The 16,656-nt window shown below is 36.4% G+C and overlaps 1 protein-coding gene across 8 annotated transcripts in view; it reads right to left on the bottom strand.

Moving 5' to 3' along the window:
• Positions 1-4,323: 4,323 nt before the first annotated feature.
• LOC128858936 (transcription factor btd-like) overlaps positions 4,324-16,656 on the bottom strand; it is a 63,637-nt gene continuing 51,304 nt past the window's right edge. For 6 of the 8 annotated variants that reach the window (XM_054095532.1, XM_054095530.1, XM_054095529.1 and 3 more), the window contains 3 exons: positions 9,395-10,452; positions 5,128-5,220; positions 4,324-5,015 (listed from right to left, as the gene is read on the bottom strand). In XM_054095532.1, the coding sequence (XP_053951507.1) occupies positions 4,974-5,015; positions 5,128-5,220; positions 9,395-10,345 (1,086 nt within the window). In that variant the 5' untranslated portion in view covers positions 10,346-10,452 and the 3' untranslated portion in view covers positions 4,324-4,973. Of the gene's footprint in view, positions 5,064-5,127; positions 5,221-9,394; positions 10,453-16,656 lie in introns of all 8 variants that reach the window. The other 2 variants (XM_054095536.1, XM_054095535.1) reach the window with 2 other exon arrangements.

The raw sequence follows: 16,656 nt of genomic DNA, 5'->3' as shown, positions 1-16,656 counted from the left end.
CACCACAACTCCGATAGAAAGAATTCTCAACTAACATCCAAGCAAAGTAGTAGTAAGAAATTCAGCCAAAAGATCTGCTCTAAGACTGAAAATCATAACACAATTCTCACAGAGGCTTTCTGGTTACAGCAGTATTCTGGATTCAAGCGGTATGTTAGACTACATCATTCCACGAATTAAATTTGGCAAAAAGTCTATTATCATTATAGAGCAAAATAGATGGCAGAAAGGTCTAGAATCCACATTCCATTCATACAATTTCTTTACAGATGGAACTAAAATGGTGGAAGGAGTAGAAGTGGCTACCTTTTCTGCGCAATTTGTTCTCCAAAAGTCGTTTAGACCCCCTAATTACTGTAATATATTTCAAGCAGAAATCTATGCCGCAAAGTAGGCTCAAAGGCAGCTGAATTGGTTCTTGCATTAACTCCGCTTAGAACTCAGACAAACATTTTCATTGATAGCCAAGCGGCCGTTAAAGCAATTATGGCTCCTTGGACTATCTCGGAATGTGTTTAAAAATGCAAATCCAACTTGAACGAACTCTGCAGAAATGGGCAGGACCCTATTTACTGAATACCAGGACACAAAGGAGTAGAAAGAAATGAGAGAGCCGATGAGCTTGCTAAGGTAGCTATTCATGCCAGCACTAACTGACCTGTTTATGCAAGAGCCGACTTGGGCAACTAATAAAATTCATCCATTGAGATCGTACTTACGATCAAAATCAAGCTTAGTCTATTTCACATGCGTTGCAGTTCTCAACATCCTTATGAAAAAATTGATAGAAATCCCATGAGCTTGGAAATCTTAAGTAGGTTCTTCTAAAGAGCAGCATTTGCAGTAAATGCACTCATTTTCCAGTTCAGATCAACTCCACGCACTCTTAAATGCCAACTAGCACTCGCCTCTTTCAAAGTCAAACAGCGAGCTAACCCTGTTTCCTTCCTAACATAACTTCTCGATGACTTCACTGGAGCCTCAATCAAGCCGTCATCAGCAAATAGAAATAATTAAATTCACGCTGGTGCTTAGGAGTGACTTGAAATATTTCTGGAAGTAAAATAAGCAAGGAGAGGTCACCAACTTAATGAGTTGTATTTAATGATTAGCAAAAATTTGCTTCAGCTTCGGCCAGGTTAGACCAAAGAGAACTTGTACCATAAAGTGTTCTAATAGACTCACCATTGCTAGATATTGAGTTCCATACTAAATATTGAGCTCCATTCTAAATATCGGGCTCCATTCTATACGCTTTTTTACAATGAGTACGAAAGAGTGCCAGAGATATTATGAGATGATTTTTCCCAATCAGCCAACTACATGGCATTGATTTTTTACAAAAATTACTACTGCAACTAACTAATAATAGAAAAAGTTATATTTTAATAGTTCTCGCCAGATGTATTTCAGCCATGTGAAATTCTCTCACGAAAAATTGTCTGCCGTTTATAGGCGGCATAAAACTGTAGGTCCCTTCATTCGTAGAAAAACATCAAGACGCACCTCACAAATCGGAGAAAGAGCTCGACTAAACACCCAACTACTTAAAACATTCAAGATTTTGAACTCAATTATCAAAAAGGTAAGCAAAATCACTAAAAAAAAATAGAAAGTAATTCGCACTTCTCAACTTCTTTGCTTTCCTCCTTATTTCAAACAAATGTACGGGTACACCTTCAGAAGCAGGCTACACACCCGCACGCACCCTTTTCAAAATCAATTATCCCATATTAACCGCTTTTTAATTCAATATCATACTCGTATTCCACGCTCGTTGGCATTCATTAAGCATGACAAGTGGTTAAATTGATTTTTTCTCTCGCGTATATTCTGTGCGTGTTTAGTCGTAAAATTTATTTATTAAAATGGCTTAAATATTATTAAGCAATTGAAAAATTAAAATCCTCTGCTTCTGTGAAAAGTTGGGGTTGTCTTTGGTGTGATCAATGACAGCTTTATTAGGGTTAAATTTTTGGCAGTGAATTAGTATGCGGAAAGCGTTCAAATTTCTGATACGAACTGCGGTAAATATTCATGGCTGCCCCCTTTGGTAGTAAAAGGTGAAGGAGAGCAACTTGAAATGGGTAATTGTGGTAGAACTGATGCATTGAAATATGCAATTAAAAAGGGGTTGATTAAATATTTTTTAAGTATAGTAATGAAATACATGTTGGAATTGGCTTAAACGGTGCTTGTTTTGAGGAAAATTGTTGAGAGACACTTTACGTTGTCAACAGAAACAAAATTGCAGGGCATTTCTTTTTACTTTACAACAAAAAATTAAATTAAATTAATATTTAAACTATGTTTTTTATAGGTAACTAAATATAAGCTTGCTATCAGCTGCCAAATAGTTAGTGGAGTGGGGGCAAAATTTCTTATATTTTAAATTAATTTAAAATATCAAAAATTTCATTCTAAATTATAAATGCGTAAAAAATTTGTAGGTAATTTAATTTTCGTTTCATTTAGGTCTATTAATTAAAATCTATTCTTAAAATTAAGCCTTAAAGCATTTTTATACAAAAAATACATATTTAAATAAAACTAATTAAATTTTCCTTTTGAGATATGTGTTTTTCTTTGAAATTTTAACATTTATTTAAACTAACGCTATGGCAAGGCATTTTTATATACAAAAAAAATATTATATTACAAAATTTTTTTAAAATAAGAGTTTTTTTAATTTTTTCTTTTTTTGACAATCTTATTTTTTTTTTTTGATATTTTAAGGAAGACGTTTTTATACATAAAAATATCTTAAACACGTTTTTTGACGCTTTTTTTTTTTTTAATTTTTTTTTTTTTTTGAAAGTTTGGCACTAAAATAATCAAATGGTAGAAGGGTATTTTTTATACTTAAACGAAAAACTACAATATATTATATTTTGCTATCAAATTTTGACACTAAAACTAATAAATGTTTACAATAATTTATTAAAAAAATTTTAAAAGAAAACTTTTTTGAATTTTTCTTCGCAGAAATTTTTTTTTTCTTTGATATTTTAACACTCAATTAATTTAATGGTATGGAAAGGCATTTTTGTACAAAAAATTCATTAAAAAAAACTTTTTGTTTTTAATAAAAACTTTTTTTTTAAATAATTTTTTCTTTTTCACCAAATCTTTTTTTTTTACCCACAAAAATATATTAAAAATTTTATTTAAATAAAACTTTTTTTTGAGAAATTAAATTTTTTTTTTAATTATTTTTTATTATTACTTTTTTTTTCTTTGAAATTTTGACACTAAAACTACTAAAATTTATATAAAACGATATTTAAAAAAATGTTTTTAAATAGAACTTATTTAAATTTTTATTTTGAAAAATGTATTTTTTTTAATTTTAACACTAAATTAATCTAATTTAAAATAAATCAATTTTGCACAAAATAATTAAAATAAACTAATTTCAAATAAAACTTTTTTTGAGAAATTATAATTTTTTTTAAATTTTGGCAATAAAATTTTATACAAAAAGATATGTAAAGAAATGGTTTTAAATAAAACTTATTTCAATTAAAATTTTAACAATAAATAATTTCCCAACCAAAATGTGGGGGTATTTATTACATTTTTAAGTTTTACTTAAAAAATTTTCCATTGTCACAAAGTAAAACTCATCAAAAAAATATCTTTGGAGTGCGTTTATTTTATACTTCATTTCGGCAACGAACTGTCAAAAAAGTTAGATTTTCGAATTTCTATATTTTTTCAAACATTCTGGATTTTCTTCTTGAATTTTCTGCCAAGAACGCGAGAACGCAGTGCATTAATTTTATTTTGCATTTTTGCTAGGAATTGAAAAAATGCATTCTTAAATTTTTAGATTTTTTCAAACATCCTCAAGTAAATTGAATTTTCCACCTAGACTTTGTTTTGCCATGCATTTATTTTATGCCTTTTTTGTTGCTACGAATTAAAAAAAAACATTATTTTTAAATTTCTAGATTTTTTGAATTGAACTTTTCAATTAAAATTAAAAACAAATAATGAAAATATCAACGCGTTTTTTACTTAAGCTACTTCCAATTTTCGCAAAATCAAACTCACAAAAATAATTTTTGCTGCGTCTTTATTTTATTCTTTATTTTTAAAATGAACTGTCAAAAAAACGTTAGATTTTAAAATTTTTTAGATTGTTTCTTTCAAATGAATTTTCCACCAAAAATAAAAAAACAAGTTTGCCTGTATTTCATGCCGAAGCAAATACTAAAAGGAAACATCATTGGAATTTAATTTTTTTACTTAAATATCTTTCAGCATTTTAAAATTTTTCTCGCAATTAGTTTTGCACCCAAATAATGCACTGTGCCTACGGCATTTCCACGCCAGCTGGTTATGACAAGTTCTATGTTGATGCTTTTTTTTTTGCCGCGCGCCTGCACGTGAGCGTGCTAATATGCGTTGGAGAGCCTTCGAACATGTGTGCGTGTGTGCATGTGAGGCCGAATGTGCGTATGAGCCTTTGATGAAGATTAAAGAATATTTGACAGCGGTGGGCACAGCTCCCACTCACGAAACATGCCATCGCAGAGGCATACATATAAACGGATATAAACGCAAATACATACATACATAACTACATTCATACAAATACATACACATACAAATACATATGCATAGCGAATTAATGACCGTCGGCATGATAAATGAAACGCCGGCAAGCGAAACGGTTGCCATGATACACATACACTTGCACCACTTGCACCACTTGCACAAAAATCAAGGACATTCTTGGGCGACGCTTACATTCACCAATGCGAGCCTCTGTCAAATCCTCAACATTCTTTCTTATTTCGCTCTATTAATTTTTGCGGCTACATGTCGCCAGTTGTTTGCGACAAACATTGCGAATAGGATTTCTGTTTTTAATTTTTGTATTTTTTTGTTGTTGTAATATTTTCATTGTTCCATCGTCTGCAGTCATGTCTGTTCGTACGTTCATTTTAGTTATTCCCAAAGGCGGACTAAATATTCATTATGCGTGACAGCGTACACGAGCAGTGGCTCTAAAACATGAGAAAGATTTTAGAACCAACATTTGTCTAGTCGGTCTACTTTTAGACAAAGAATTTGCATTATTCAAAAGTATTTTCTGTTTGCCACAAAAGGGAAACTCACCTTTTCACGCAGCATATCACGTATGCGGCCCGCCTGATTCTTAGAGCGATGCAGTTCGAGCTGAAGTTCCAGACAGCGTTCTTGCCAGTTAATCTAGAAATTTAAATGGAATAAGGTAAGGGAATTTAATTTTAAAATTTAGAGAAATACTATCAATAAGAGCATCAAGTGAAAATAATTATTAATCAATTTAAAGAATTAATTAAGGACATTTTTATACAAACAAAATGTTGAAAAATTTATTTAAATAAAACTCCTTTATTTTATGTTTTTTCTTTAAAAATTTGTCTCTAAAATTAATCGATTGATAAGAAGGGCTTTTTTATACTTAAACAAGAAGCTATAATAAAAAATGTATTAAAAAAATTTTTTTTTTTGAAAATTTTACACTAAATCGAATAAAATTTATGCAAAAAGATAAAAACTGTTTTTAAATAAAACTTAATTAAATTTTTTTTTCAGAAATGTATTTTTCTTATAAAGTTTAACACAAAGTTAATCTAATGGTAAAGAAAGGCATTTTTATACAAAAAATATATTTAAAATTTAATTTTAAACAATACTTTTTTTTTTTTGAGAAATTAAATTCTTTTTTAATTTTAGCAATAAAATTTTATACAAAAAGATGTTTAAATTTTAAAAACTTAAAAAAAAAGTGAAAAAATTTAATTCGAGTCCCTTTTTTCTTCTATACGTTTTTTTCATTTCAGTGAGTAGGATTGACTCAGTGAATGTTTAAATTTTTGAGCTGTAATTTACTTAGTCATAATTAGAAACTCTTTTTTTCCTCTCTTCTTCCACAAAGTTTTAGAAATGTTCCAGAATAGTCAAAGAATTTTCTATAAAATGATTACCTTATCTGGCGAATACCTTACCGACTCATCAATCGGATGGTAGGCACAGTTCATTTTACTATTGTTTTTTTTACCTTTTATTTTACGATAGCTGCAAACTCTACTACACCGATCATAGTGTAACTAAGTCTGTAAATTTCGGTACTCATGCCGTAGAAATGTGATGAACATTTTGTGGAATTCTGTTCAATTTTGAATAAAGTCTGTGACTTGAATTTATGTGGTTTTCATTAGACAATGAGCTATACTTTTATACAAAAATAATGAACATTAAAAAGAAAAAAATAAATTGGTCAAAATATTGGATATTTGTGGATTACGAAGGGTGACTAATTCGCGATAATTTAACCGCTTTACGCTGCTGATGAAGTTCACCAGGTTTTTGATATCAAGATCTGCTACATCAGCAGACATAGGAAAGAAGTGAGAACCAAGACGCTTAAATCTTAGTCACGCGAGAGCGGGACAGCTAAGGAGCAGGTGCTGAGATGATTCATCCTGCATACAGCTGACGCAAAAAGAACCCGAAATAATTCCAAACCTAACAGCGTGCATACCAAGCGGATAGTGCCCGTGAGGACACCAACGAAGTTTGAGCGCTGAGGTTTTGTCATCTTTAGAATATCTATCCCTTAGCTTACCTTTAGTTTGGTAAGCTAAAAAAAATCAGGTTTAATTAAAGATCTTTTCTTCTTCTTCTTGTTTGGCCCATTAACTATCAGACTTTTCGCTTTGTTTCTTCTTCTTAACCACTTAGCCGATTTTGGCCGAGATTAACCATGCGCGTCAGTCGTTTCTTACTCGCGTCTATTAGACACACAAAGTGCAGCCAAGTCTTTCTCCACCTGATCTTTCTAACACACTCTTCCTCTGGTACCACTGCCACGCAAACAGCTTTAGCGCATCGAATACTTTAAAAGCCGGCGCGATTATATCCGGACGATATGATCTAGTCAACGGAGCCTCGCTGCACTATGTCTATGTCGTCGGAAAGCTTATATAGCTCATTGTCCCATCGCCTACGATATTCATCGGCAAAGTGCAAAAGTTCAAAAAGTCTTCCGCAGAAATTTTCTTTCAAACACTCTAAGCGACCCCTTGTTGTCTTCGTGTCAGTTTTTGCGCCATACAATAGGACGAGCATAATGAGACCCTTATAAAGTGTTAGTTTTGTTCGTCCAAAGAGGACTTTACTATTCAATTGACAGCGGGCTAGTCGGAAACTTCATTTGATATCAATTGGCGCGAGAGCTTTTTACCAATTCTGCCAACGCTGCTGGCATCGAACAACATCATCTTGCACAACGGTAATCGTTTTGTGGTGATACCAAATTCAGACATTGCGGCCTATAGGCAACTCCTTTTCATGCTGTCGGTTGCGGCTTTAAAATCGCTGAAAAGATGGCGTGAGTCGATTCTTTTTTCATGGGTCCTTTCCAAGACCTGGCGTATTGTGAATATGTGGTCAATTGGCGATTTTTCCGGTCCGAAAACATACTGATAAGGTCTAATTCAGTTGGTTGGTGGTGGAATACAGTCTTCCACACAATACGGCCGATAGAACCTAAAGACTTTCACATGCTTCCTAATTGTGTAACCAGGTTCATCATCGGCTTTCATTGCTATGCATTTTACGGTCAACTTACTGCCACTGACACTTTTATTTCTCGTCGTCTTTCAAATCATTTGTATGAACTTGATTTTAATTAACCAAATAGCAGGTCTGGTATTCAATTTGAGTTTTGGGTGAATGCGTCACATTCACTTTTTGAGATCGCAGATATTTTCGCCGTCTATTTGCATATACAAACTGGGGTGTAGTTAAGTGAGTCCTTTAGTTGTTGACCATCATCAGCTCTTGCTTCGGGCTTTAATATGGATTTGTACTCCACCTCGATTAGTGTAAGATAGCACATTTTCTGTTGCGTTTTACATTTCATGATTGATCTACAAATTATCTGCAAAATTTTGATCTGGGTTTCTGAAATATACCAAGTGGCTTGTACGGAAAGATCTGAAGTTCTGACAACCCTTCTGGCAATACAAACAACCCTTAGAGCTTTTTCTCCACATCAACCAGTGTATGATAGCACAGTTAACATTATGTGTTTTCTGGTATTAGTCTGATTTTTCGAAACGTACCAATTGATTAATGATATTCTATGCCAAGCAGAAAGAGGTGACATGAAAATGGTACTTAGAACCTTGGAGTGGAAATGAAGAATGGAACCTTTTCAAAGCAATTCGTTGACTTCTTTGGTTTCAGTTATAGCGAAATGGATTTAACTATTATTCTGTCTAATCAGCATTGCAAACTATTGCTAGATTATGAGATAAAATTTGGTTCTGTGCAATATATGTAGGTATGTAGTAGGTGGCCCGTATTTCACCTTCTCATCTCCAATTTGCTGTATCGCAAAAGCATTGTGATAATTTGTAGACAGCTTTTTGCTATAAGAGACTCGAATTAATACCTTGTCCATGTTGGAAGCTTCTTAAAACATCTAATAGTTTTGGGATCAGTCATTGGTTCAGCTGCTCTTATACTAATATTTGGTTTTCAATCCTATTTTTATGTATATATGTATATAAACATAAATTCTGAACTTTCAAACTCGACGTGCGTAACGCCCTTTGCACCATTCAGGACAACAGGAATTGAGGATGAAGAATTTTCATTTCATATAATGCACTCAGCTCAAGACCTCACTATTAAACTAAATCCACCTTATATAACTTATCTAACACTGGTATTTTCTGACCTCCAATCATTAGGCACGTTTCTGGGTTTTTCAAGTTAAACACGAAGATGTCCTTCTTTAAATTATACCAGGCAGATCAAAGAATTTCGGGTTCCAAGAAAACAATTTAGATAATAAGACGAAGATCGAACCCTTGGTGCGGAAATAGTTGTTCCTGGTTTACTTTTAACTAAATCGGGAGCCTGTGTGAATGACTTCTGGTATACGGATGCCCGCTGGGTCAATCCATAGCGAAATTCAATTCTCCTTTCCTAGACTAGGAAGAGCAGATGGGCAGATATGCAAAGGTGTCAAATTTAAAGGGAGCCTTTCCCTAACTACTGCAAAAAAAGGAAAAAAAATCTGCTACACAAAACAATGACAGACTTATCTATGGTTATAGGATATACGAGTCGATGAGGAAGGTTTAGCTTGATTAACATGAAAAGCAGTGCTGACTGAAGTACTCTCAGGTAGTTTTTTTTGCAGAAGGTCTACAAGTTTTTACCAGATAATGAAGAGCTCAACGTCTTATAACTGTGCATAGGTATCTTTCAGATATGTCCCTGTGCGCGTACGCAAGGCGCTTAGGAAACTTTCTTTCAAGTTCATGCCCCTCTCTGTGCGCTTAGTGTTTAAGTTTATACAAATACTAGGTTAGACTAGACTCACCTCTGGCACTGGTTGCGCATAGTTGTTCACCTGATGCACATCCAAGTGTTCGGTGAGCGTCGAGAAATGCGGCCAAGGCGCATCGGTATCCAAAGCGGCCAGACCGGGATTAATCGTCGCAGTGACGCTTGAGTCTGACTTTTCCGAAGCGCGACTATCGCTGGCAGTAGGTTTCTTAGCCATAGCACCCGCGTTAGCACTTGCACTACTACTATCAACCGCTGAAGCACCACTACTACAGGTACCGGAGCCGGCGCTGACGCTTTGCAACGTTGCCGCGCTTGGTTTTGCCGGTATAGGCGGTGGACGCTGCGCGCGCCGCGGCATTAAACGCGGACTATTTGGCGTCGACTGTGAAACACCGCTACCGCCAGCAACCGCTGCTGTTGCTGCTGAGATGCGCATCGCGGCGAAATTTTCACAATGCGGACGCGTTAGCGGTATATTGCCGCTAAATGATGTAGCACGTTTGGTGAGCAAAGGCGAGGAATTCAACGATTGTGAGGCATACATAGGTGGCAACGACATTTGTTGTTGTTGTTGTTGCGCGCCACAGTACATCTGTTGCTGCGGCTGGTGCTGCTGCTGTTGGTGTTGTGCGTGTTGCTGATGCTGCTGGGCATAGTAATGCGTCGCTGATTGCATGTGATGCAAGTGATGATGATGATGCGCTTGCGTCGCCGCCGCCGCCGGAAAGGTATGCAAATAGGCATTTCCATCCTGTGCGCGCATATAGTACGTATGCGCATGATTGCTGAAGTGTTGGTGATGAAAAGCAAATGGTTGTGGGCCAGCCTGGGCAGTGGATGGCGTGACGCGCCCAGAGCTAGCGGGCGAAGGCGACGAAGAAGAGGCGGAGCGGCGGCGCGCTTGCAGTATTTGCTGTTGCTGTAGATTGGTGAGCGAATCGAAAATTTGCGATAAGCGCCCTGAAGGCACTTCGTCAGACATTTGTGAGCGCGCGGCACCGGAGGTTCAATGGAAAGTGTTTAGCTCAGTTGAATTGCAAGCGTTGGTGGTTAAATGTTAAATGCAAACTCAAACGAAACATGACAAAACTGCAATGAGAAAGAGGCAGAGATAATTTGTTAAAAGTGGTTAGGCTTCTCTAAAAATATTGGTAGTATATAAATTACAAAAAATGCTTAAAAGTTATTAATATTCTTGCAACAAACTTCTGTCTTCCGGTCACTGAGCCGCTGCGGATTACGCGTGCGCAGTAGGAAGTTGCATATTTGGAATTCGAAATGAACCTTTTAATCAGTTGAGTATGGACTTACTATCTGTACTTACACTACTCACTAGAAAATTGCAATGCAGAAATAAACCAATCCCCACCTCATTACGAATTCTGCGCGATATGCTCTTTATTTGCATTGCAAACATTTATCACAAACAAACCTCGCCAATGTGACATTTCAAAGCGATTTCCGCTGCCTGCCTCAACAACAAGCGAAGTGAGCCAACAGGCTTGTCAACAATACTCTCAATGCAAAGTCTTCTCATTCACCATATCGCATTGTCTCGTATTTCAATAACTGCCAGTAATTTTAAAATTTCCGCTGTGTTGGTAGGCTGCGCCGCGATGGTAATGGACTGACAATTGTCAATATGCCTCTTTCAGTTGTTGAAACCCTGATGCTCATTCAAGGCACAACTCAAAATCCGGAATAAGCAGCGGAGAGATGGAGTGACGTGTGAAAGAAAAAACTGAAAATGCAGGGTCAGCACATCAAGGAATCGATTTCAGTTGCGCACACAAAGCTTGCCGTACTTGGACAATAGTTTTTATAAAATATTACATTCTTAACTTTGTCGGATAGCCATCCAGGCAAACTTGATTGAAATGGCATCGGAAACGATGCGAAAGGGCCAAAAATGCCCATTTGTGTAGACTTTAGAGGATTAAGATGTATTAGAAAAAGCTCCCAGCCCAATTAAATTGTATTATAAAATTCTGAGCACCAATAAACTTTATTTATTTTACCTTTACTATTTTTGATACACTATTCGCACTATTTACCCAGGTTGCTTGTCTAAGACAAGTCACTCGGTGGCCCTGAGGCTCATTGTGAAAACTGCATTTGTTTTCCTTCCATTCGGTAGCCCTAAGGCCCTTTGTGATAACTGCATTCGTTTTCCTTCCCCTAAGTTGCTTAAACCACTTAGATCTGCGCTCGTTTGCCCAGAGCGCTTTGGATACCCTGCAGGTAGTAGTCAGAGACCACCTTCTATTGGTTTCCGCGATCACGCTCAAGCCAATCGCAATGTATAGATCGTTTAGAGGAACGCTTATCTCCTCTACTACTCGTTGAAGGTCCAGCTCAGAGCCTCAATTCTTCCGACAGGACTTTCGTTACGCTACCCGACCATGGCGTGGTAAGAATAAAGCCGCGGCAGCCGACGGACTGCCAGCTGAGCTATTCAAACATGGCAGCGCAAACTAATACGGCTGTGCAAGATGGTATTGTTCGATACCAGAAGTGCCGTCAGAATCGGTAAAGAGCTCTCGCGTCAATTGATATCAAACGAAGTTTCGGACAGGCTCGCTGTCAATTGAGTAGTAAAGCTCTCTCTGGACGAACAAAATTAACACATGTAAGCCTCTCATTATGCTCGTCTTATCGTATGGCGCAGAAGCTTGGCGACGACAATATCCGATGAGGACCCCTTGGAGTGTTTGAGAGAAAGATTCTGTTGAAGATTTTTCGACCATTGACGGCGGCAGGTGTCGTATGCGATGGGACAGGTAGCTGTGTGAGCTTTACGGCAACATAGATAAAGTGCAGCGAATAAAAATCCAACGCCTCCGTTGGCTAAGCCATATGGTCCGAATGGATACAAACGCTTCGGCGCTGAAAGTAGGTACCTGCGATACCAGCTGGTGGTAGTAGAGGAAAAGAAAAGTCTCCTCAATGTTGGAAAGATCAGAAGAAGAAGGGCATGGCTTCACTTGTTGTGTCTAACTGGTGTCAGTTAGTGCGCGAAAGAAGAGACTGACGAGCTTTGTAGAACTCGACCAAAATCGCTTAAGCGGACACTCACCATCAGTCAGTTTTTGTATGTGAAGTAAATAAGGTAATTTATTCAGATAATAGGTCTATTTATAAGTTCGTGCGGTTTTACAACAGATGGCGTAACTTGATTATTATTCCATCGATCCACATTTCCAAACATTCATTGGAGAGCTACTGTCGTAAGGCACAAACGTCAGTATAAGTTTTTTATTTGAAGCGTAAACAACAATATTTTTACCACACTTGAAAATGTCGAATTTCGTGCCAAATAATGTGTTTTTGCGGGGAATTCTTCTTCATTATTTTAATATGAAGAAAAAAGCAGCCGAAAGTCATCGTATCTTGGTGGAAGTTTATGGTGAGCATGCTCTATCTGAGCGAACGTGCCAGAAGTGGTTTGCACGCTTTAAAAGTGGTGATTTTGGCTTGGAAGACGAAGAACGCGAGGGTGCGCCGCCAAAGTTCATGGATACCGAATTGGAGGAATTGCTCGATCAAGATCCGGCTCAAACGCAAGAAGAGGTTGCAAAAACTTTGGGAGTTGATCAATCAACCATTTCCAAACGTTTAAAAGCCATGGGAATGATCCGAAAGGTAGGCCATTGGGTGCCGTATGAATTGAAGCCAAGAGACGTTGAACGCCGTTTTATGGCATGCGAACAACTGCTTCAACGGCACAAAAGAAAGGGTTTTTTGCATCGAATTGTGACTGGCGATGAAAAGTGGGTCCATTACGACAATCCAAAACGTCGGGCAACGTATGGATACCCTGGCCATGCTTCAACATCGACGTCGGCGCAGAATATTCATGGCCTGAAGGTTATGCTGTGTATCTGGTGGGACCAGCTGGGTGTTGTGTATTATGAGCTACTGAAACCGAATGAAACGATTACGGGGGATGTCTACCGACGACAATTGATGCGTTTGAGCCGAGCACTGCGAGAAAAACGGCCGCAATACGCCGATAGACACGACAAAGTTATTTTGCAACATGACAATGCTCGGCCACATGTTGCACAAGTGGTCAAAACATACTTAGAAACGCTCAAATGGGATGTCCTACCCCACCCGCCGTATAGTCCAGACCTTGCGCCATCCGATTACTATCTCTTCCGATCGATGCAACATGGCCTGGCTGACCAGCACTTCCGTAATTACGATGAAGTCAAAAAATGGATCGATTCGTGGATTGCGGCAAAACCGACCGAATTTTTCACAAAGGGAATCCGTGAATTCCCAGAAAGATGGGAAAAAGTAGTAGTAAGCGATGGACAATATTTTGAATATTAAATTTGTAACCATTTTACGTCAATAAAGTTTCAAATTTCGAAAAAAAACCGCACGAACTTATTCATAGTCCTATTACATAAGACTTGGTGTAGAAAAAAGTGACCGCTAAAGAGAGATGTTCAGCTGATAAAGGTGTCCGTTAGGAGAAATTACACTGTAACCGTATATCACTTTTCAAATTACTTTAAAAATTTTCTAGCATTCTTTAAAAATATTTCATTAAACTTTCCTACTTAAAGTTCGCTGATCGCTTTAAAGAATATTTGCCTTTTTTGCTGCAGAAAACAAAATTCAATAATTTCAATATCGATGCCAAGGCATCATATGCTAGTCCCAACATTGCCCCAGACATTATGAATTACCCACAGCCACAGCCACACACACCTATACACCGCAAAACGCACAGTGGGAGCTTTTATTCTTCTACAACTCAAAGGCATTCCACTTTCCATACTTTATTAGGTGCTGCAAAGCAAAGCAAGCAAGTGGTTGGCTCAAACAAAGTGAACGGCAGGAGCAAAAATTAAATTAGGAAAGAGGTGTGCATTTGTTCTCTTACATATTTACGTGTATGTGCATGGTTGTATGTTTGTAGCTGGCTGTGTATTTGTGTGAGCATGGGAATATTTTTAATATTATTAAAACGCTCGCGCGCGTTTGCCACACTAACTTCATTCACACTACTTGAACAAGGTGCCCTGTAGGGAAAATATGAGATAGTATAGCGATGATAATTTGAGCTTCTTAAATTCAATGAATAAAAATTGATGGATTATTTTAGAATTTTAATATATATATTCTATATATATAAATACAATATATATAATTGGCGCGTACACCCTCTTTGGGTGTTTGGCCGAGCTCCTCCTCCTATTTGTGGTGTGCGTCTTGATGTTGTTCCACAAATGGAGGGACCTACAGTTTTAAGCCGACTCCGAACGGCAGATATTTTTATGAGGAGTGCCAGACTATCGAAGAGCAATGCAGAGGGCCTTAGATATAATTAGTCTGATTTAGTACTAGTTATTAATATAACTAGTGAAAAAAGAGCGCCTGCATCTGTCTAATTTAGGATGGAATCTAAAAATATCTAACAGAGCATAAAAGTTTTCATGCATCAAAATTAGTACTGATTGCGAATTATCGAAAAAAGTATGCGTGACGTACCAGATATGAACTGCCTAATTTAGTACTATCGAAAGATGTGTGCGCAGTGTGTACTAAATCACATCCGTCGAATTTAATATTAGTTTCGAACTAACGACAGAGGAATACCGACCATATAATTTAGCGTTAATTCAGAACCATCACAAAGAGATGCAGTCCAGGCTAGATTTTATGAGTCAATTAAATTTTAGAAGTTAGTACTAATTCTGAAGTTTAAAAAAATAGATGCAGAGCGTACTATTTTCACTTTTTTTAATTGTCGAATTTATATTGGATATTAAATAAAAATCTGTATAATTTAGTATTGTATTAATTCTGAAATTGAGAGAAATTCGTGCAGAGCGTTATATTTTTCATCTTTATAATTTAGTACTAATTCTGGAATTTAGAAACTAGGATACAGAGCGTACTATTTCTCATCTGTATACTTTAGTATGCATCGAAAAATTCGAAAGAAGATGAAGAACACTCTGGGCTACAGCTATTGAATTTAGTACTAGTTCTTACTTAGTAAAAACAGAAAGTAAGCATTCTAGCTTTCATCTGGCGAATTTAGTACATATTCCAAATTACCAGAAAAGGTGTGAAGAACACATTTATTTTTATATGTCGCATTTAGTACTAAATCGGAATCATCGGAAAAGGGAGTTTTTATTTGTATAATTTAGTACTCAAAATTTGAGCAAATGGGTGCAGGAAAGAGATGTAGAGCATATTAATTTATTAGTTATCTGCATAATTTAGTACTAATCTCAAAGTGTGGACAAATGGGTGCAACGCATATTATTTACTACTACTTCGAAATGACCAGAAGAAGGATACAAGCACATTTGCTTTTAAACGTTGCATTTAGTAGTAATTAAGAACCAGCAATGCAGACCCTGTTGAATTTCCCTGAGTCAAATGTATATTAGTACTAATTCCGTAAGGAAAAAAATGGACGCTCAAAGCACTAGTTACCATCTATGCAAATTAGTACTAATTTCAAAATATGAAGAAAAGAACACAGGGTGTACTAATTGTTAGTACTAATTCCACAAAAGCAAAAGAGGAGTGCAGAGCACTACTACTTTTCGTCTGCCAAATTTAGTACTACTTCCAAAAGACTAAAAAATCGATGCGAAGCACACTTATTCTTACGCGTAAAATTTAGTACTAGTTCAAGACTTGTCGAAACGTGCAAAAAGGGATGCAGAACATACTAGTTTTCATCTGTACAATTTAGTACTAGTTCCAATGATTGAAAAAGGGATAAAAGACATAATTGCTTCTTCCGGAAAAATTTAGTACTAGTTCTGGACGTATCGAAATGAGCAAAATAGGGATGTAGAATATACTTTCATCTGTAAAATTTAGTACTAGTACCAAATGACCGAAAAAGGGATGTAGTGCGTACATGTTTCCACCTGTCTAATTTAGTACTAAGTACCGGAAAGGTACTAAATTAGTACTAAGCACTAATAACTACTAAGTACTTATTTAGTACTAAGTACTAAAATGTACCAATAAGTACTAAGTATTGATTTAGTACTAAGTACAAGAAAAGAACTAATTTAGTACTAAGTACTCTAATTAAGTTCTAATCAAAAAGAGGTATGCATACTAGTTTCCCTCTGTGGAATTTGGTATTAGTACAAACTTGGTACTGATGTTCTTCCCAATTTAGTACTAACTTCCAGCTATCGAAACTGTTCCAACTGCTATTTCATAGGAACTCACCGCGCAAACAGCGGCGCGAATTAATCATAGTTCTAAATTAATAATCGTTACCAGTGAAATTGCCTAGAG

Source organism: Anastrepha ludens, chromosome 3 (assembly GCF_028408465.1).
Source record: "Anastrepha ludens isolate Willacy chromosome 3, idAnaLude1.1, whole genome shotgun sequence".
Classification (NCBI taxonomy): domain Eukaryota; kingdom Metazoa; phylum Arthropoda; class Insecta; order Diptera; family Tephritidae; genus Anastrepha; species Anastrepha ludens.
Note: the sequence above shows the minus strand (reverse complement) of the source record. Positions and strands in the feature narration are given on the sequence as shown.